The sequence below is a fragment of the Magnolia sinica genome, chromosome 17, assembly GCF_029962835.1.
Source record: "Magnolia sinica isolate HGM2019 chromosome 17, MsV1, whole genome shotgun sequence".
Lineage (NCBI taxonomy): Eukaryota > Viridiplantae > Streptophyta > Magnoliopsida > Magnoliales > Magnoliaceae > Magnolia > Magnolia sinica.
In genome coordinates this window covers 39,819,799-39,842,596 of record NC_080589.1, presented here as the reverse complement: position 1 = coordinate 39,842,596, position 22,798 = coordinate 39,819,799, and the positions used below count along the sequence as shown (strand labels likewise).

Sequence of the window (22,798 nt, the reverse complement as noted above, 5' to 3'; positions counted from 1 at the left end):
TAAAATCAGACTGACCAGTATGTGCTTCAGACATCCTTTCTTAAATGGTGGTGACTCATCCACAGTACACAGCACAAATCTAAGTCACTCCACAACCACTTGAAATCATGCATGATTGATTTCATTGTTATGATCCTCTAATAATTGCAATTTTGAGAAATCGTCTCTTATTGGGGCCGACAACTGCCATGGTCTAGAGTAACCTACATGTAGCCACGTATTAGATATAAATTGCCACTATTGAAGAAAGCATAGAGAACATATAGTTTGGAGTACCCAAATCTACCCTTCAATGTTTTCTTCTTTCTAAATTTTAATTTTTCTTAGGATTTGAGATATTATGCAATGAATCTGTTCTAAAACTTTTTTTATTTGTTTCTTCAATTGAAGTAGTGGAAGAAGATGAAAGGTACAATGGTTGCACAAATACCAATTTTGCGAGTATGTTGAAGATTTAAAGGACTTTCTTCATAAATTTTGTCAGCATGAGCATGCCCAGGGGAGTAACAAGGTAAAATCTAATTTATCTAGACTAAAATGTTATGATATTACAGTTTGTAACAAAGTTCCAGAAGATGTTCCAGCTTGTCTTCACTCTTTGTTCAAAAAAAAAACTTAAAATTAAAATCAGGTCTTCTTCTTTAATTCTTGAGAGAAGTGACATTAGTTTCAATAGACATGATTCTTCACCAGGACTAGGTCAAACACCCTTGTCACAAATATGTAGGAAGAAAGATAAAAGGGAGTGAATAAAATGGCCGTCGATGCATTTATGAATAACATTGCATTCAATGTTATTCAATTAACCATGGTTTATTGCAATGTTGTGTAAGGTTGTAGCCAAATTTGGTTTTAGTTATACTTTATGTAGTTATTTAACTCTTTAGGGCAACTTAATACCTAATGTTAGGAAAGACATTGAAGAATGTATTTCTAAAATTAAGGAGTCATGGACTGTCACAGGATGCACATTAATGTAGACATTTGGACTAAAATAATATAATCATTCTTTAACTATATGGATGCTTATTTTGCAAGAGAGATTGTTTTCCTACTCTTTTAAAAGATCGGCAGAAAGAAGATTCGGTTATTTTCTTAGACATTTAACTGTTTCTTATATGGAGATTGGTGTAGAAAATGTTGTACAGATTATCAAAGATAATGCTTCAATTATGATATTGCCAGTGAAATGATTGTCACAACATATCCTCAGAACTACAAAACTTGATGTGTTGTTAATAGAATCCAACTTGTTTTAAAAGATAATAACAACGAGGTTGAATGAATACAAAAGGTTATTAATGATGAAACAACAATAGTGGAATATAAGCATAAACATGGTACGTCTTGAAGCTAATGGGGATTCACACAAACGAAAAACATTTAAAGAAGCCTTGTAAAACCAGATTTGCCTCTCGCATTTTATTGATCCATCCTCTAAGTTTAAAGATAATTTAAGGATTATCATTTAAGTGGGAGGCATGAACAATGGTACGACAGTGATGGCACAAAAGTCGCCCTAATTTGGAATCAAGGAGGTAATATCATTTATAAAGTCATTATTGGAATTTGTTTAGTTGATGATGAGGGTCAACTATAGGGTACTTACATGATGTGATAGAAAGGGCAAGGGTGGAACTCAAAAGCTGTCGAGCAATGTTCTAGTAGTGTTCTGGTTTAGTACATGAAGTTATGAGAACTCTTTGATTCAAGGCCAGAAGTAAATGTACTTCACATAATACACATAGCTACTGCATTTTTAACCCATCTTTCATGTCAGATGAAAAGATCAGATATGACCAAGCCAATCTAAGAGATGGTATGAACTACATTGCATAAGGCATGGTTACTTGAGAGGATTAATTTTATGACACAATTATTGCCTACAAAATTACAAGAGTTCTTTCCTTGACAATAATGATAAATGATCATCCTTGTAAGTTTAAAAGTTTCATCAACTCTATTTAAAAAATAAAAAAATAAAAAATCTTGTATAATTCTACATATGTATGCTAGCTTTTTTATTACATATACAAGAATGGTGGGAATTAAATGGTCCTAAAGCACCTTCACTACAAATGATTGCCACACATATTTTACACAAAATATGTAGTTTACTAGAATTTAAGTGAAACTATAGTGCATTTGAAGCAGCACAAACAAAGCACAGAAAAATGTTACTACCGAAAGTGTTGGTGATGAGGACATGCGAGCGCCATACCAGAGGGCTAAGCCAATCCCCTTATGGCTAGACGACCATTACATGGGGCCCACTTGGCCCAATTTACAATCCTAGTAATGTTGAAGACCCCACATGCATGTTCATTCATCTTTGAACACCCCACATTGGGAAGATGCACGTGGGCTGCATATTGGAGCTTGATGGACATGATGATCAGACCGTTGGATTAGGTGGATACAATGATCGGGCCGTTGGATCATCGTCATCAGATATCTTAATCGTGGACCCCCATGGGCCATAAAATAGTTTAGCTGTTTAGATTGTTTACATGCTTGTTATTTTTGGTATACCTTATGTTTGTGTTGAGATTAGAGAGTTACGAAGAACTTTTAATTTATTAAGCGTCTTTATGTTGAGAATCTTATCAAAGAGTTTTTTTTTTATTTTGTAAAATGTCTTTTTTGAGACTATAGAAGAGAAAGATGGGCGTGTGAAGCCCTAATGCCATTATTTTGAAGAAAAAAAAGTTGTGTTTTCTCTTCTTCATGTGATTTGAATAATACTCCATGTGATTTGGAGCTTGGGTGTGGTATGATTCCATTCCTCATTCAAACAGAGGTGCAAGGCTTCCATCTATCATCTTCCTTCTCTCTTCCTTTCTATCCAAAAGAGGTATTTTTCCAAAAAAAAAACTTTATTTCTCTTCTTCCCTTCCTGTCCAAGACTATCCAAATCATCTTTTTCTTCAACTTTTCATCATCCAACTTCAACCCTAACCGAAATCAACCATTGAGGACCCAAAAACCCTAGCCAACGACCCGCACATGCGAGCCCCTAGGCTGACCATATGGACAACCACTCAATCCTTTGATTTCCTATTTTGCTTCCCCCATCAAAACCCATTGATTCTCCATCCATAACCCTACCCAAAACCCTAAATCCCTAACTTCAAAATCCCTAATTCTCATGAACCCTAATTTTCCAAATTTCAAATTCTCCCCTTCCTAACCCTAATCATAAAACCTACAAATTAGTCCCTTGAGTGTGGAACATGCCTATGCTAAATTGAAAGTTCTATCCTTCCATTGAGCCTAGTTTTAATTGATTTATGTGATTTCTGAGCGTACACGCATGTGATTTAAGTTAAATCAGATTTTATTTCTCATTATTTACTCTTAATTACTTGGTGGGTTAGCATCTTTTGTTAATTGAATTACTTTACGGACTCTTTCATTATCTCCACGTTGCATGCTAGCATTAAATCATGTGTCCTGCATCAATTGGGAGATTTAGTTTATGTAAGGATTACCTCAATGATGATGGCCAATACCATAACCTTGAAATACGAGATAGAGCAGTACTCAATCTAAAGAAAAATGATGAACTTCCTGAAGATTTAAAGATTGATGAACTTCCTGAAGATGCGTATGATGGTCATGAGGGGTTTCAGAATGGAGAAGGGCGACAAATGATATAGGTTATATCTCATGGCTTGATAGCTTGGAACTGGATCTTCACAAACTCAACCAATGTCATTTAATTATGAAAGTTAAGCTCTTTAAATCTTTTAAAAGCTTAAGGACCATATAACAATTTACAATCTATAGGTTCTATGAGAAAGTGGCTTGGTTATATACTTGATAATGCAGAGGAATTTTCACACCGAGCTCAAGTGGGGGTCGCTTGTGGGATGCAGGGGCACACTCGGGGTGGGCGGGGCCCACGGTGGAGGTCTTGTGTTCGAGACTCCTCACCGGGGGTGATTAATGCGCATTTCACACCGGGCCTGAGTGGGGTAGCCTGTGGGATGCGAGGACACGCTCAGGGTGAGCGGCCCGTGTGAGGCGGTACCCATGTGATTTGGGACCCACAAAGGGAGTTCGGTCGAGGTCCTAACCCATGAGAAGTGGGGCCTGGGCTATGAGATAAAGGGATTAATTTGCCATGCTCTAATAGTTCAAGCTTTTAGAGCAAGTGGTTAATTGTCCCATAGGTCATCGGAGTCTACAAATCCTTTGCACATCACATTCATTCATTGCATCAAGAAATCAGGCGAAAGATCAATACTCTGATTCATGACCTCTTCCCGACACATCTTCCCAGCCTCTACCTCCCATACCTACCCTTCCCACACTCAGAGAGGAGATAGAGGATATTCTCAACCATCAGATAGTATCGACGTCGGACGGCGGATTTCAAAAATTCTTAGTCAAGAGGAAGTCACGCCCAACTTCAGACAGCGCGTGGCTCACTAAGTAGCTTCAGAGACTTGATTCTGACATCTTGGAGCGATTTAGGAGTTTTGTTTAACCAGTGGCGAAATCTTCGTAGTCGGGGAGAGTTGATGGGGACATCATGCGCACGCACATGCCCCCCACCCTACACACGTACTCAAGGAGGAGGAAGGCTCCACTATCGATCTGGATCAACAACAACATCTATGAAGGACCTCTTAAGTAGGGGGTCGTGCTATGGAGCATTGAAGTGGACCCGATCATCATAGGGATTCCAGCATCGGATCTCCTGATCGTGACCCACTACCCTAGATGATCTAGGATTTTGAGTTTTGGTTATTATCGTTATTAGAAACATCATGAATGGTTTTAATTACATTGATTAGTTGTTATTTTTGTTACTTCATCTCTAAATAATAGTGTGCACACATGGCGCAGCTTTTAGGGTTTAGGGTTTTCTTATAAATAGGCAACCCCATGTAGGTTTTTTTTATTGAATTTTATGAATAAAATTCTGCATTTTTTGTTCTCTATTCATCGGAGTTGAAGAAGCTAATTGGGTGCAAAACCCTCCCTTTCTCGAATGGCCAACTACCATGGTGCGAAGCTACACCATCCCAAATCGTCCCCACTTTCACCCCACATCCATCATCACCCACAGCCTTCCCATCTTCAGATTTATCTTTTCTTTGCACCCAAATTCTTCTCTACAGCAAATTTTCAGATTCTGGCCCACCAGGGGACCGAAACTTCGGTAGAGCACCACGCACACACCGGACCGCGGATCGACGTGAAACTTGGAGTGCGGGTGGACCTACCCTAGCAGACCAACCCCTAGCTGGCCATTTCCAGTTTTGTGGGCCCCACACACATGCGGACAAGAACCCCACGCATGTGCGTCTGAGCTAGGCTGATGTCCACATGTGTGGACTGTTTCAGGTTACTCTCCTATTTCACTCCACTCTCGCCTTAAATCCCTAACCCTAACCCTAGATAATCCAAAATTCCAAGTTTTTCCAACTTTTGCAAACCTTAGACTTTCCCCGAATTGAACATGGTGAATCTCTTGAATTGGGGAACAATCCTTTGCAAGAGTAGATGAATCTTACACTCCTTTAGGCATTGTTTGGTTTATAATTCTATTTGATCTAGCCCTAAACATGTGTAGGCTTAGACCCCCGTAGATTCACTTGTTGAATGTTTGATCGTTTGTGGGACGTGGAATTTTGTGATTGTTTAAAATTGTTATGATCTAAAGCTTGAAATCTTGTATGTCATATTTAATTTCATGTCCTGCATCAAATTGGTATTAGAGCGGGAGGTCACATGTTCGAGACTTCTCACCGGAGGTGATTAATGCAGAGGCATTTTCACACCGAGGGTGATTAATGCAGGGGCATTTTCACACCGGGCTCGAGTGGGGTCGTCTGTGGGATGTAGGGGCACACTCGGGGGTGGGCGGGGCCCACGGGGGAGGTCTCGTGTTCAACACTTCTCATCGGGGGTGATTAATGTGCATTTCATACCGGGCTCGAGTGGGGTAGCCTGTGGGATGCGGGGACACACTCGAGGTGGGCGGCCCGTGTGAGGAACCCATGTGATTTGGGGCCCAAGAGGGGGGTTCGGCCGAGGTCCTAACCCGTGAGATGTGGGGGCCTGGGCTATGAGATAAAGGGATTAATTCTTCATGCTCTGACAGTTCGAGCTATTAGAGCAAGTGGTTAATTGTCCTGCATCACTTGAGGGTTTTATATTTGATATTTTCATTTGAATTTATCTGTAAGTTAACAATTGGTGATGACTTCACGAACACACACGCGCACACACATACACAAACTAATACATCTCCAACTTTTTGGAGTTTCCATATTCTGTGGCCTAATTTTTAACCAAATTTTTTTTATTGTCTACACTGAATAGTACTCAAAACTTTTGTCAGTACCAAATTTTGCCATATGTCAAACTAATAATATTCCACATATCCAAATGATGGAAATGAAATATCTTTGAGCCCCTTGTCCAAGTTATTAAAGATTAATCAACGCGAACTTGCCCCCGTATCCCATCTTCCATGCATCCAACAACTACTTACCTATTACAAGTCCATTGCTTGTAGTATCATTGTAAGGCAGAACTCAGCTTTAGTTTTTGCTATTTCATGACCATTTTCTACATCCATATGTTCCTCAGATTCTTCTTGGTGGCATTATGTCACCTAAACAACTGTAGATTATTAGCATACTCTACCTCGCTTCAATTACCACTAAAAGTACAAGAATTGAAAATCCAATAGCAACATAAGTTGGAAGTGGGCCATGCTTGATTTATGTTTATTTCAAAGTACCTTATGAGAAATGACAAGTGAACTCGCCCAAGTGAGATGGATGAGGGCTTCATGCAAATTTGTGTGAGAACCAAACCATTCATCACGTAGAGTTCACCGTGAGCATTCCATGGACCAATAGTCAAACTGGTCCATTCATCAAAAGTGAACCTTGATTGTAGGTGAAAAATGAATGGCTAGGAAAAAGTGACCAGCAATATATATTCAAGTGAAATATGTAATCAACCGGATGAGTGGACCGACCTGATTTTTGGTCCTAGACTTGCTCACAATGCACACACGAGATGAATGGCCAGGTAGAAAACATGTCGAGAGAGTAACCATACTGTTCCTTGTACTTTATTAGCATAATTATGTCTCATCGCCTCTCTGTCTTGAATCTATGTGACCATTCCTCTCACAACTTCCATGGAAGGCAACTACCTAATACCACTGAACAGGACATGCACAAGTGAGATTACATGTGATACGAATTATAGAGTGTGGGCAGCAATATTCCAGCTGTACTTTTCTCTAGGAATATTCCACAGGTGAAAAAATAAAGGTTTTAAGTGAACACGAGGAGATGACTCACCACTCTAGAGGTTCCAAAGTGGTAATAAGATTCGATGTCAATGAGAAAATTTGTCGTGTGGTGGAAACCATACTAATACACACACACACACACACACACACACACAAAAATCCGTTTTGCACAAAAGGAAAGTGCATAAATGTAACACTGATCCAGGCCAAAGACAACATTAGTGAAGAACTTGGGCACTGTCATAATCAAAATCAATACTGCTTCAAGCTCAAAGGCTACAAAAACTAAAAGATACTTGCAAGTTTGAAGAGCTGACAAGCAATTACCTCCAAGGGATTTCTGGAAGTTTTGTAGTTGTAAAATAAAACCATGATTAGGAGCTATTTGGGGCCTTTTACTCCTAACAAGGTCCAAAGCCTGAGATAGACTCATTTGATGCTTTTTCATCAAGTATGCAACAACAACTGTGACACTGCAAGGTAAATTTTTAAAATTTGTCAGAGTTATACATATAAATTAGTGAACTCCAGCAAATAATGTAAATTCTTGTCTTTAATCTCCTATTTCCATAAGGAACTCCAGTCAGATTAGAACTTATAGTCTAGATTTGCTAAATTCTAACATTCCGAATGCTTTATTTTCATTCCCATCTACATGCCAGTATGTCAAAGGCCTACATAATCTGTGCATTCCATCAGGTAAGCCATAATAATAAGATGTTTTGCACCAAAATCAGGCAGATCGACCCATCAGGTGGGCCACATGTATGAAACAAATAGACGAATAAAAAAAAATTCTTTTCAGCCATCCATTTGTTCCAATGGTGATGCCGTACCGGGCCGTTACGGGCCCGTAACGGGCCCGAAACGGTAACTTTTTTTTTTTTCATTTTTAGCTCGTTTTTTGCTGTTTTTTTGAAACCTTTTGCTTCCAAACTGTTTTTCACTCCTTCTACTACTAATTTCGACCAACCTTAGCTAGGTATTTGAGATAAAAACACATTATATCACAAATTTTTTTGAATCAAAGCTCGGTGGGCCATTTTTCAGAAATTCGTCAAAAATAGGTATTTATACTTTTTTAATATGTTTTGCTGTTTTAATCATGTCATATGATGTGTTAATCATATTAGAACATGTTTATGTACATTTTACAGATTTGGGGTGCCATTTAATAATTTTTTAATAATTTTTTCTATTTACGCATGAATTTTGGCCCCTTTTTTTAAAATTCGAAAAATCAAATTTTAATGGTTGTTTTGCTGTTTTAATCATGCCATTTGATGTGTTAATCATAGTAGAACATGTTAATGTGCATTTTACAGATTTGGGGTGCCATTTTATATTTTTTTAATATTTTTTCTATTTACGCATGAATTTTGGCCCCTTTTTTTAAAATTCGAAAAATCAAATTTTAATGGTTGTTTTGCTGTTTTAATCATGCCATTTGATGTGTTAATCATAGTAGAACATGTTAATGTGCATTTTACAGATTTGGGGTGCCATTTTATATATTTTTAATATTTTTTTCTATTTACGCATTTATTTTGGCCCTTTTTTTGAAAATTCGAAAAATCATTTTTTAATGATTCTTTTGCTGTTTTAATGACATCATATGATGTGTTAATCATAGTAGAACATGTTAATGTGCATTTTACAGATTTGGGGTGCCATTTTATATTTTTTAATATTTTTTTCTATTTACGCATTTATTTTGGCCCTTTTTTGAAAATTCGAAAAATCATTTTTAATGATTCTTTTGCTGTTTTAATGACATCATATGATGTGTTAATCATAGTAGAACATGTTAATGTGCATTTTACAGATTTGGGGTGCCATTTTATATATTTTTATATTTTTTTCTATGTACGCATTTATTTTGGCCCTTTTTTTGAAAATTCGAAAAATCATTTTTTAATGATTCTTTTGCTGTTTTAATGACATCATATGATGTGTTAATCATAGTAGAACATGTTAATGTGCATTTTACAGATTTGGGGTGCCATTTTATATTTTTTTAATATTTTTTTCTATTTACGCATTTATGTTGGCCCTTTTTTGAAAATTCAAAAAATCATTTTTAATGATTCTTTTGCTGTTTTAATGTTCTCATATTATGTGTTTATCATATTATAAAATGTTAATGTGCAATTTTAATATTTGGGGTTCCATTTTTTATTTTTTTTAATATTTTTTTCTATTTACGCATTTATTTCGGCCCTTTTTTTGAAAATTCAAAAAATCATTTTTAATGATTCTTTTGCTGTTTTAATGATGTCATATGATGTGTTAATCATAGTAGAACATGTTAATGTGCATTTTACAGATTTGGGGTGCCATTTTATATTTTTTTATATATTTTTTTCTATTTACGCATGAATTTTGGCCCTCAAAAATAATTGCAAACACCTAAATGTAAGATATTTTCATATTACATTCATTCTAATATATCTATCATTGATAGTAGATAGTTAGAAAATTAAATATATGAATTTTGTAGTCAAATTCAGGTTATCGGGTTCATAAATTCATCAGACACACTATCCTATTGCCAACTTTATATACTATAATTCTCCTTCACCTTCCTACTGTAGCTTTCTTTCCAACATTTTCGCTTTCACAGTTCCTTCTAGCGTTTATCAGGCTCTCACTCTCCCTAAGTAGAAGCAAGCTATGCTCAAGGAGATGCGTGCCCTAAAAAAAGGGGACTAAGGAAATTGTTCCGCTGCCTAGTGCAAAAAAGGTGGTTGGGTTAAATATGTGTTTACCATCAAGCATAAACCTAATGGTGTTGTAAAATGTTACAAAGCACGTATTGTAGCTAAAGGGTTTGCTCAGACTCAAGAAGCTGATTTTAATGAGAATTTTGCTCATGCTTCCAAGTTGCATTTTGTACATGTGTTACTCTCCCTCGCTACTAATTTCTCATGGCCTCGCCATCAACTTCATGTCATTTCCTCCATGGAGATCTATATCAAGAAGTGTATACGAATCCTCCCGGATTTCTTTTGACTGCTAGGAAGGCTCCGTGGGTAAGCTCCGCAAAGGTATATATGGCTTTAAACAATCCCCACATTCATGGTTCGAGCACCTCCATCAGTCGCTAGTGAAGTTAAGCTACTCGTATCGTTGTGTTGATCATACCCTCTTCTTCAAGCTAGCTGAGAGGCTCTCAATTGTCCTTGTCCATGCAGACGATATTATTGCAATGGGAGATGATCATAGTGTCATTCAATCCCTTTAAGTCATTGCTTAGCACGGAATTTGATTTTTTAAGGATCTTGGCCCTCTTCACTATTTTTCTAGCATTGAAGTTGCTCGACCTAGTCTGGTATTGTCATCTCTCAATGGAAGTACACACTTGACTTTCCCTAGGACAGTGAATTTCTTGATGCGCAACTCATCGACACTCCTGTTGAACAGAATCATCGTCTCCAACTTGAATGAGGTGATCTTTTACCTAATGCCAATAGTATTTCAATGCTTAGTCGGCAAACTCATTTAGTTGACCATTACTTGACCAGATATTACTTATTCAGTGAATGTAGTAAGTTAGTGTATGCATGAATCTTGCACCAGTCACTTAGATGTCTTTTATCGCATCTTGAAGTTTCTTAAAGGCTTCTATAGTCTAGGTAATCTCTATTCTAAGCATAATCATCTTCATGTTTAAGGACTATACAGATGCAGATCTCTCTCTCTCTCTCTCTCTCTCTCTCTCTCTCTCTCTCTCTCTCAGTGAATGTAGTAAGTTAATGTATGCATGAATCTTTCACCAGTCACTTAGATGTCTTTTATCACATCTTGAAGTTTCTTAAAGGCTTCTACGGTCTAGGTAATCTCTATTCCAAGCATAATCATCTTTGTGTTTGAGGACTATACAGATGTGGATCTCTCTCTCTCTCTCTCTCTCTCTCTCTCTCTCTCTCTCTCCACTATTTTTTCAATTAGCTAACATGGTTCAAATGTCATTCAAACAGGGTTTAGTCATAACTTACCTAACAAAAAGAAAAACCATTGGGAATAAGAAGAAAATGCACGATGTGAAAATCATTTTAACTAACATTTTGGGAAAATTGTTATGGAGTTAACATGCACAAAGCTAGAATTGTGGAGGGGTCCTTAAGAATCTAAAGAATTTAGCATTGGTTGAACTAAAATAGACCATATGGAGTGCAAGTAATAATAGGAGTGAAAACAAGTAGTTAGTTAAGATTGTTGACGAAGTATCCCAAAATGACCACTTTTGAAACAAGTAGTTAGTTAAGATTGTTGATGAAATTTCCCAAAATGACCACTTTTGATATCTCGTGTCGATAATTCATGAGTAGAGAGATTGAGAAGGATTTTGCCCATAGCATTCAAGCTAGGTGGACGAAATGGAGATGTGCCTCTAGAGTTTTATGTGATCATCGTGTACGACTAAAACTGAAAGGGAAACTTTACAGGATAGCTATAAGACCAACCTTATTTCATGGGATGAATATTGGGCAATTAAGGAATAGCATGTTCATACAAATGTTAAGATGGATGATTGGCAAGATGAAAGATAGAATTAGAAATGCATGCATTCAAGGGAACTCAAGAGTAGCACAAATAGGTAATAAGATGAGGGAAAGTAGATTTAGATGGCTTGATCATGTGGAATGGAGACCAAGGACCGTGCCAGTGAGGACTAAGTTGGTACAAGTTAAACGCTCTAAAAGGACAAGGGGAAGGCCCAAAAGGACATGAATGAAGGTGGAGGTGAAAGAAAAGACTTGACCTATTGTCTATCTGAAGATAAGGCCCTTGCTAGAATGGAATAGTAGAACAGGATTCATGCGGCTGACCCCAATTAAATGGGATAAGGCTGATGATTTCTAAAAAATCATTTTGACAAAAAAAAACAATGAAACTTTAACATGAATGTTGAGGACAAGCACTAAGAGACAACTTCTTCATCATCATCATTGGAGCTTTTGTCCCAGAAATTTGGGTTGGATTTCAAATGGTAGATTGGGAAAATTTTTAAGAGTGGCTGCCACCAGACAAAAGCTTTCCTCTTTTAGACAGGCTCTTGAACCTGCCAAGGTAGGGGTTCACATTGAAACCAATCACATGCCAGCCAAGGTATACAGTATCGGTTACATATCGGTCGTATCGGCCGATACGTAACGGTAATGGCCAACCCCATTACGCGATACGAGGTCGTAACGGCAACCCCCCCAATTTTGTAGCCGTAATGGCCCCATAACGGCCGTTACTGCCCAGTAGCGGTCAAGGCGTAACGATCATATAACGGCTAGTTTTTTTTCTTTTTAAAGTCCAATTTTTTTACTGTTTTTTATACTTCTTTCTTCCAAACTCTTCCTAAATCATTCTATTGCAATTTTAAACCACTCTTAGCTTGAAATTATGGATAAAAACAACTTATATTAAGGATTTTTTTGATTTGAAGCTCTATGTGCCATTTTCCAGAAATTCAATGTGTTGCTGTTTTAATGGTAGAATATGATGTTAATCATAATAGAACATATTAATGTCCATTTAACAGATTGTTGTTATGATTTTATATTTTTTATAATTTTTTCTATTTACGCACTATTTTCGTCCCTTTTTTTAAAAATTCGAAAAATCAATTTTTATTCAATGTGTTGTTGTTTTAATAGTAGAATATGATGTGTTAATCATAGTACAAGATATTAATGTCCATTTAACAGATTGTTGTTGTGATTTTATATTTTTTAATAATTTTTTTCTATTTACGCACTATTTTCGGACCTATTTTTAAATTCGAAAAATCAATTTTTATTTAATATATTGTTGTCTTAATGGTAGAATATGATGTATTAATCATAGTAGAACATATTAATGTCCATTTAACAGATTATTGTTGTGATTTTATATTTTTTCTATTTACGCACTATTTTCGGCCATTTTTTAAATTCGAAAAATCATTTTTTATTTAATGTGTTGTTGTTTTAATGGTAGAATATGATGTATTAATCATAGTAAAACATATTAATGTCCATTTAACAAATTATTGTTGTAATTTTATATTTTTTTATAATTTTTTTCTATTTACACACTATTTTCGGCCCTTTTTTTAATTCGAAAAATCATTTTTTATTTAATGTGTTGTTGTTTTAACGGTAGAATATGATGTGTAAATCATAGTAGAACATATTAATGTCCATTTAACAGATTATAGTTGTGATTTTATATTTTTTTATAATTTTTTTCTATTTTCAACCCTTATTTTAATTCGAAAATCATTTTTTATTTAATGTGTTACTGCTTTAATTGTAGAATATGATGCATTAATCATAGTAGAACATATTAATGTCAATTTAACAGATTATTGTTGTGATTTTATATTTTTTTATAATTTTTTTCTATTTACGCACTATTTTCGGCCTTTTTTAAAAAAAATTCAAAAAATCATTTTTTATTTAATGTGTTGCCGTTTTAATGGTAGAATATGATATGTTAATCATAATAGAACATATTAATGTCTATTTAACAGATTATTGTTGTGATTTTATATTTTTTTATAATTTTTTTTATTTACGGACTATTTTTGGCCTCTTTTTTTTTAATTTAAAAAAATCAATTTTTATTTAATGTGTTGCTGTTTTAATGGTAGAATATGATGTGTTAACTGTTAATCATAGTAGAACATATTAATATCCATTTAAGAGATTATTGTTGTGATTTTATATTTTTTTATAATTTTTTTCTATTTTCGAATTAGTGACTTTATGTTTATATTTTCTTATATTGGACGAGTTTTGGAGCTTCTAAAGGTTTAGAATATAAAATCATCTTTATTGATTAGATTTTGAAGTTCGAACTATCTGTTATTAATCTATTTACATTAGGTTTAGAACATAAAAGTAAAAACTATATATAAATTTAGAATAGCGAGTAGAGTAGATTCACAATCTCACATAAACAAAGGTCATATCTAATCTACCTAAGGAAATGTCTGGGTCTGGCCAACAAGTGAGGATATTGGATAGCAACATTGTCAGATAGTTGGTGGTAGTAGGCACCAAATGAAGTGCAACTATTGTGATAGACTAGTAACTGGTGGAATTACGCGTCTAAAACAATATTTGTCATATCGAAAGGATTAAGTTACGGGATGTACTAGAGTACCGAAAGAGATAATGATTTTAATGCAAGCCAGTCTGGATTATTCGAAGGGGAAACGTGCTGCTAGACAAAAGAAGAAATATGAGATTTTGGCGAGGCCCGACAGGAGTTGTTTGGTCCTGAATATATGGACGTTCGTGATGAAGATATTATTGATTCTGACAAAGATTCGGATCGGGAATTAACTATAGCTAGGAGAGAGAGCTTGCGTCTAGCTCGTAAAGAGGAAAAACGTCGCCGCATGTTTGGCGCGAGTGGGTCAATACGTGATACAAAAGGGGCAGTGGGAGTGAGAGTGCAACTGAGTGTGCGACTACTTTTGCAGTGGGGTAAGTTTGGTGGGTTAAGACGTATGTTTGGGAGCTGACGAGAGACATCTTCACGTGATGCCCCTATACATTTGGATGAAGAAGTAAATGAGCCTAGGAGACCCTCTATTGATCCAATCCTGTTTAGGAAAGAATCAACTAAACAAAAGAAAAAACAAATGTGGAGTAGAACTTCCGTTTAGAAGCTAGGTAGGGCAGCAGCAAAGTTATTTATACATGCCAACATACCACCTAACGCGATCAATTCTCCATATTGGCAGGTGGTAATTGATGCAATAGCAGAAGCAGGCGAATGAATTAAAGCTCCCACGGCTAGGGATATTAGGGGGAAATGGACAGATGCAGAGTATTTGGATGTGAAAGCATACGTGACTACCTTTAAACCTTTATGGCAGGCCAAAGGATACACGATCATGTGTGATGGTTGAACTGGCCCAACCAGATGTAGCATGATCAACTTCATGATGTACTACCACTTAGGAACTATATACCATAAGTCAATTGATGCCTCAGCCATAACAAAGATTCTAATTATACTGCTAGACTAATGGATAAAGTTGTGGATGAGATTGGAGAAGAGAATGTAGTGCAGATCATAACAGATAATGAAGCATTATATAAGCTTGATGGACATAAGTTGATGAAAAAGAGACCACATATTTTTTGGTCACCATGTGCTGCCCATTGTATTGATCTTATATTGGAAGATATTGGGAAGAAAAAGAATGTTAAGGAAATGGTAAAAAGGGCAAGAGAAATGACGACGTTTATTTACAACCATAATCAAGTAGTCGCAATAATGAGGAAGTTCACGAAAGGACGAGAGTTGCTAAGGCCTGCGGTGACTAAATTCGCAACAAACTTTATAGCATTAGAGAGTTTCTACTAGCATTGGGGAGAGTTGAGTGAGATATTCGCTTCCCGAGATTAGCTCAACATAAAACATGGGCAGAAGACATTATGGACACCAGTTGAAGTTGCGAACACCATACCGGACATTAAATATTGGAAGAGGATCAAGTCGATCATAAAGGTGATGGAGCCACTAATGAGGGTACTCCGTCTTGTTGAAACCGACGAAGCATCTACTATGGGCTTCCTATACGATGTCATAGATAAGGCAAAGTTGACAATTCAACGTGATTGTAGAAGCTGGGAGTCTTATTGGAGGATAATCGACAAGAGATGGACAAGATAATTCCATCACGATCTTCATACAGCAGGTTACTACGTAAATCCTAGGTACAAATATGCCCAATTATTTTTTTACGGATAATGAAGTTCGTGTCGGGCTAAAGAATGTGATAAAGAGATTAGAGCCTAACTTAGAAATGCAAATAAAGGCGTTGAATGAATTAGATACATTTGGAAATCGCCTAGGCAGCTTTGGAGATGCTCTTGCACAGCATGCAGTATCTAGGTTGCAACCGGCCGAATGGTGGATGAATTTCGAAGAGAGTATGAAGGCTCTCCAAAAAATTGCAATAAAAGTTTTAAGCCAAACAACATCTTCTAGCTGCGAAAGAAATTGGAGTTGTTCTGCACTTATTCATTCAAAGAATAAGAATAAATTGCAGACTAAGACATTGGATAGACTTGTCTTCATGCACTACAATATGAAGCTAAGAATGTGACGACATCATAAGAGCATTACAGCCACCAATGACACAGACTACTGTCCAATAAACTTAGATAGTATTTATGATAAGGACGACCCGCTTCAACCTTGGTTGGAAATAAGGGAAAAGCAAATTGAAGAGGAAAGTGAAGATTGTAAATTAATGACCCATTAATACGCCCAACGCAACAAGAGAGTCATGCAACTGTGTTGGACCCAGAAAGAGGAATAGCTTTTATGCCAAGTACGACTCAAGATCAACAGAAGAGTACGAGCAGTGGTAATGTGACCGTTTCGGATGATGGTGATGATGACGCCCTTACCCCTGGTGCTGGCACTTCTAGTGTTGCTCAGCACACCATACAGCCATCTACAAATTGCGAGGCCGATGAACATCGACAAGGTAGTACACGAAGTCGGACTTATGAGTATACCGAGTCACAATATAGTCAGCAGGAGGGTGAGTCTAGTGGTGCACCAGGTCCGGGACGTCCGGAACATCAACAGGCTCATAGTCCTGGTTATTATGATGGATATTCTTGTGGCCAATTGGATTATGATTATAATTATACTGAGCCTGTTCCATCACATTTATGTTGGAGTAGTCCTCCCGATCCATATCCACATGATTATAGTCATAAATATCCAGATTTAAATCCAAGTTACTCATCACAGACACACTCTCAATCTCAAGATTCTCAACAGCCTGAGTACGGGCACCAATATGGCTATTCGACGGGCACTGGTGGATATCCTTACTCGGGGTCAGAGTCGTTGCCTAGTTAGGATCAGTCATCATCTGGTTTCATTGATCTAGTATTTTCTTCTAGCACTGGATATTATGGATATGCAACACCTCCACCTATTGGACAGCCTCAGCCTGATGATGACGATGACGATGATGTGGAGGTCGAGCAACCACAAAAAAGTAGATTTTCATTTGGGTGGTGACTTGTGAATTTTATTACGGTAATTGTAAGTATATATTTATATTAAGGTAAGTATTTGCAGCAGTATTATGGCAAGCACACACTTGACACTGCCGAACTTGTATTTAAAATAGCTCCCCTGACAACCAATCAAGTAATCCTTAATCAAGCTGCAGGGGAGTATATCAAACATTGCTATTTTTTTTTAATATTCTTGACTTGAGGATGGCAGGTCACAGGACAGGAATCACAGTCACAGTCACAGCCACTGAGCCACAGGAACAGGATAGGAGGAGAAGTCTCTGACAATGTTGTCAAATAGCATATGCAATCGTGTGCGATTGCATATGCCTGTGCGCATATGCGATCGCACAATTGCATATGCGGTCGCGTACTTTTTTTTTTGCATTTTTCAAAAAATTAAAAAAAAAAATCAATAAAATTAAAAAAAAAATCAGAATAAATTATTATATGTCATTGGCCCTTGAAATACATAAGTAAAATAAAACCAATTACATTTACAATTTTACATAATGAATTAAATATCAAGTCATCATTCATCAACAATTCTACATTCTACAATATAGTTAACTTAACATTTAACAAATAAGAAATATTAATATTCAACATTCAACACTACATATACATTAACAATCAACATCAACACACTTAGTAAACAAAATGAAGAAGTTATTTATTTATTATATATCTAAACAATAATCATATGCATTGATCTAATTGCCATTGTGGCATATCACCACCAGGTCCACCACCACCACCATCATCATCATCAATATCATCATTCGAGTCATCTCCTTCTTCCACATACACTTCTTCCGTTTCTTCATCATCTGTAGATACTAATACTTCATCAACATCCAATGGTGGATGATCTTCAGCTTGATCATCATTATCACCATCTCCTTCTTCAATCTCTTCAACGGGTTGACGGTTACTACTCGCCCCCGGCTCCCCCATCCTTCGCCTTCGAGTGGTACTACCTTCACCAGGTGTCGATCCGTATGCGGCATCTTCAACTTGTGCCCATGTCAGGTTCTCTCCAGCAAATGTCGGGTCCCCCGTCTCTACAAGCCACTCGTTATCTGCATCCAACTCATCTAAGCAGATAGGGTCAAAAAAACCAGGCTTTTCTTTCCTAGTTTGGATTCGTTCTCGCCATTTTTTATTGTATTGAACGAAAACCAAGTCATTGAGCTTTTTTTGCTCAAGGCGATTCCTTTTCTTGGTATGAATCTGCAAGAAAGAAAGCGCATTTGGCATTAGCTATTTAGGTAATTAATTTAGCTTAAGCCTTACACTAAAAAAATTGAAGTTATACAATTACTAAACAGGTTAAACTTACCGCCTCGAACATGCTCCAATTGCGCTCACAACCACTGGCAGAACACGTGAGTCCAATAATCCTCATCGCTAGCTTCTTTAGAGCTGGATCCTTCCTATTCGGGTCCACTCCATAGGCAGCCCACCAGTCAGCTAAGAAAAATAGTTTAAGTAGGTTAGAGACACTTTGTAGAAAAACTATTTGTAAAACACTAAGACTAACATTCATAGTAGTACTTACTGGGTATTTTCATTGTCCGATGCCTTATTACAATATCCCTTGAGAATATCCCCTCACTTTTTGTGTAAAAGTCCAGCAAAGTTGAGATCTTGTCCTGTTCTCCTCTATCTGAAATCATTCTTTCCAATACATCAATAAATCCAACCATATGCATAGTTAGTGCTTCTGCTGGATCAGCAGAAGCAAATAAACAGGCTAGGTTAAGGATTTAAGCAGCCGAATACAATGGCGATGACATTTAAATGCCCCATCTTCTATCTATAATATCTAAAATTGGCTTATAATCACGGTCTCTATAGTTAAAATGGTTCATGATCTTATTTTTCGCCCTCTCCATCGCATCATATATGTAGCCCATTGCAGGTTTCTCATCCCCATCCACCAATCGCAACACAGTGACTAAGGGCTCGGATGCTTTTAGCGTCTTTACCACTTGTGTCCAAAAACTTTGAGAAAGGATTGTTTGTTGAACCCATTTCCCTTCAGCCTTCTTTCACCAAGGCCCACTTGTAAAATCGACCAACACTACAAAGCTTCTAAGTTCTAATTTCTTTGCATGTAATCTTTGTAGTGTTAAAAAGGTTGTAGCAATACGGGTGACTGCTGGACGTAGCAAGTTACCCCCAATGTGTTTTCTCATTCAACTGAGAAGAAGGGCGTGTTTGTACTTAAAGACCGTGCCCTTGCAATCACATTTATAAATAATCCACTTATATCTTCTAACATAAAATCAACACAATGGGACGCACAACAGTCCAAAATAAACGACGCCGCTTCTCCATAAGAAGACAACCGACCATTACATATGAGGCTGCGTTGTCTATAATTACTTGTATAACACATTCCTCATCTATTTCGTCAATTACATTATATAGTAAGCTAAACAAATATTTTCCAGTATGTGAATGACCCGGTGCATCCACAAACTTCAAGAACATTGTCCCAGCTAAACAATTTACAAAAAAGTTAATGAGAGACCGACTGGATCTATCGATCTCCATCAGCCATTAGTGAATACCCATATATTTTCCACAATTCTTTATATTCAGTTATAAAGGATCGTGTATATTTAATTTCAGTTTTTAGGCATGTCTCCCTTATTTCATGATATGAAAGAGGTTTAAGCCCGGGTTCAAATTGACCTATAGCCTCAACCATTACTTTGAAGCTTCTCGATTTAACGGCGTTGAAAGGAATGTCGGTTTGGTATAACCACTTAGCAATATATTGAATAGTGATTTTCCTATCTTTTTGTTTATACCAGTTCTCTAAAGTTGTCTGAACCGGCCCTCTCTCTACCCCTTTGGTTGATCACATCCTCGGGGTGTGGTCTACACCATCTATCCATGGGCCCATGCCCTCGGGCTCTTTTCGAGACCATTGATTGTACTTATGGTCTAGACCGGCCTGTCGAAGTATGGGGAGAGGGACTAGCTTCATCTACATTAACTATGTTTATATCTTCATATGCATCTTGTTCCAAATATTCCTCCTGACGTAGGGCACTATCGCATCTTTCTTAATTGTTTTTCTGTATACTCCATGATCTCCCTTCAGATTTCTAGAGTAATTTTGTCGCATGCTTTTGCATTTAACCCCGGTAAATGTGCAAGGTGTTGCTTGTGCCTTACAATACCACTGGAACTCACATACCCACATAACTCACATACTATGTGAGTCTTTTCCGTAACACTATGGTAGTGGCCATACTTCCAACCCGGGTCATTCAACTTGGGTTTCAAAGAGGAAGATTGGGAAAAAGACATTATGTTGATGGTGTGTGTATTGATTGCTAGTAGCCTAGTGTTAAAATGTAACTAGAAAGTAAACTAAAAAGTAAAAATTAAAGTGAAGTAAGAGACTAAGAGTAAAGAGACTAAAGAGATGGGACTTAGGGGAGAGAGAGAGAGAGAGAGAGAGAGAGAGAGAGAGAGAGAGTTACACACACACACACACACACACTTACACACTTACACTAGTAGTAGACTAGTTGTAGTCTAGTAGAAACTAGAAAGGGAGAGGGAAAAGAAAAGGAAATGGAGAGAGAGAGAGAATTGAGTTACACTTGTAGAAAGGGAGAAGAAGAGGGAAAAGAAAAGGAGAAAGAGAGATAGTTGAGTTACACTTGTAGACTTGTAGAAAAGAGAGGAGAGAGAGAGAGATTTACACACAAACAAAATTACAATTATAAATTTAAAAAGAGGTTCCAAATTCTTCAATCTTCACTTTTGTCTAAGTTGTCTTCTCTTCACCTTTGCCTTGAGTCCTTGACCCTTGACTTGAGTCTTGATCTTGATTCTAAAATTATGTAGAACGTAGACTTGTAAAGTTGTAAGTTGTAATTGTAACACTAAGTCACTAACACAACATTAACTTAATGTAACTTGTAACAGTAACAAAGTAACAAACAAACTATAAAAAAAAAATGTTAGAAGTTGTTAGAAAACTTAGAACTTGGATACTATGGAACTTTAAGAGAGAATGAGATAGAAAGAGAGGGATAATAGATTTAAAACTAGAAAGAGAGAGTGGTGGGTGTGTTGTGTGAATATTTATAACATGGAAAAATTATTTATAACATGAAAAAATTAGAAACTAGAAAGAGTTCAATTCAATGGATGGAGAGTTTGGTTGTCTTGTAATGTCTCTTGAATCCTTGTGGATGTATGTACTTGTCCCTTGATTGAAACTTCAATCTCCATCTTGATTCTTGAAAGAAATATGGATGGAGGAGTGGAGCTTGAGGCTTGGAATTGTGTAAGAGAGAGTGTAAGAGAGCAAAATAGAGATAGAGAGATAGATTGAGCTTTGAGTGCATGTAGGAGTGCTTAGAATGCCTTTTTATAGAGGAAATAACTGGATTTTAAATTTTTTTTAAAAAAAAAATTGCAACGATCAGATTTCTGACCGTTGGCCAATATGCGATCGCATATTATGGCACATGTGGCATATGCAATCGCATGTGCAGTGATCGCATATGCTATGTGATCAGTGCACATATATGTGCATATGCGAATGTGCGATCGCACATGACAACAATGATCTCTGACATTTTGAAGAATGAAGACTTTAAAATAGAATGAACATTGTAATTTATGCAAGTCTGGAGTCTCTAGACTCACTCTAGCATAGAGTCATAGACTCTAGAGTAGAGAGCTCACTCCTCCAGCATGTTAAATTGTTAATAACTTAATATAAAATAAATTATGAAAAATAATTGCAAACACCAACATATGTAAGATATTTTGATATTACATTCATTTTAATATATCTATCATTGATAGTAGATAGTTAGAAAATTAAATATAGGAGTTTTACAGTCAAATCGAGGTTGTCTGGTTCATAAATTCATCAAACAGTCTGATACAACTTCTCACCAAAGAATGGACCGTTACACCACCATAAATATGTTCCAATTTATAAATGAATGCATATTTGGAATACTTAGAATATTCCGCATTTAATCCATATTTTTTCATATTTTTTTGGCAAAAAAAAAAAAAAAATGCACCGTTACGGGCCGTTACGCCCCCATATCGCCGTTACGCCCCTGTATCCGTATAGGTAACAGTGGGCACCGTTATGCCCACCGATACCGATATGCGATACCTTGATGCCAGCACAATCCTACCTAGTATTGACCCCCCAGCCCAAAATTTCAATCCAAACCCAAAAGGTGAATAAGCAAAATATTATGGAGAGGCAATTTCCATGCAAACTACTGAGCATGAAGCACCCATGCACATGAAGGGACATGCTCAAATAGCTGGGACCAGCATCTTTCACATGCCAGCACGGTCGTGCCCCAAGCTGCACCTTATCACACTATTGCACTCTAACCGCAAGGGGGAATTTGCAAGCAGTTCATTACTAGAGAATGCAATGCCAGATGAGCCGCTGAAAGACAGTTTACAT

The 22,798-nt window shown here is 36.8% G+C and overlaps 2 protein-coding genes across 9 annotated transcripts in view; both read right to left on the bottom strand.

Annotated features, from left to right (window-relative positions):
* Positions 1–22,798, bottom strand: part of LOC131230405 (dual specificity protein phosphatase 1-like) — a 58,574-nt gene that overhangs the window by 16,433 nt on the left and 19,343 nt on the right. For 5 of the 8 annotated variants that reach the window (XR_009164015.1, XR_009164013.1, XR_009164018.1 and 2 more), the window contains exon 5: positions 7,613–7,758. The exons of 2 other annotated variants lie outside the window; for them this stretch is intronic. Coding sequence is in view for 1 of the 6 variants with exons in the window: in XM_058226311.1 (XP_058082294.1) it covers positions 7,613–7,758 (146 nt within the window). In the remaining 5 variants the exon portion in view is untranslated. Of the gene's footprint in view, positions 1–7,003; positions 7,193–7,612; positions 7,759–22,798 lie in introns of all 8 variants that reach the window. One more of the 8 variants, XR_009164017.1, reaches the window with a different exon arrangement.
* Positions 17,809–19,468, bottom strand: LOC131230404 (uncharacterized). The gene is made up of 2 exons (XM_058226310.1): positions 18,665–19,468; positions 17,809–18,555 (listed from the first exon to the last, which is right to left on the bottom strand). Exons 1-2 carry the CDS (start codon positions 18,869–18,871, stop codon positions 18,022–18,024), a joined length of 741 nt encoding a protein of 246 aa, XP_058082293.1. The 5' UTR covers positions 18,872–19,468; the 3' UTR covers positions 17,809–18,021.

Excerpts from the sequence above, each read along its gene's own strand:
- LOC131230404 (XM_058226310.1), bottom strand. The coding sequence starts at position 18,871 with ATGAATGTTAGTCTTAGTGTTTTACAAATAGTTTTTCTACAAAGTGTC. Across the intron at positions 18,556-18,664 it reads ATTGGAGCATGTTCGAGGCG|ATTCATACCAAGAAAAGGAA; the intron begins GTAAGTTTAACC and ends TCTTTCTTGCAG.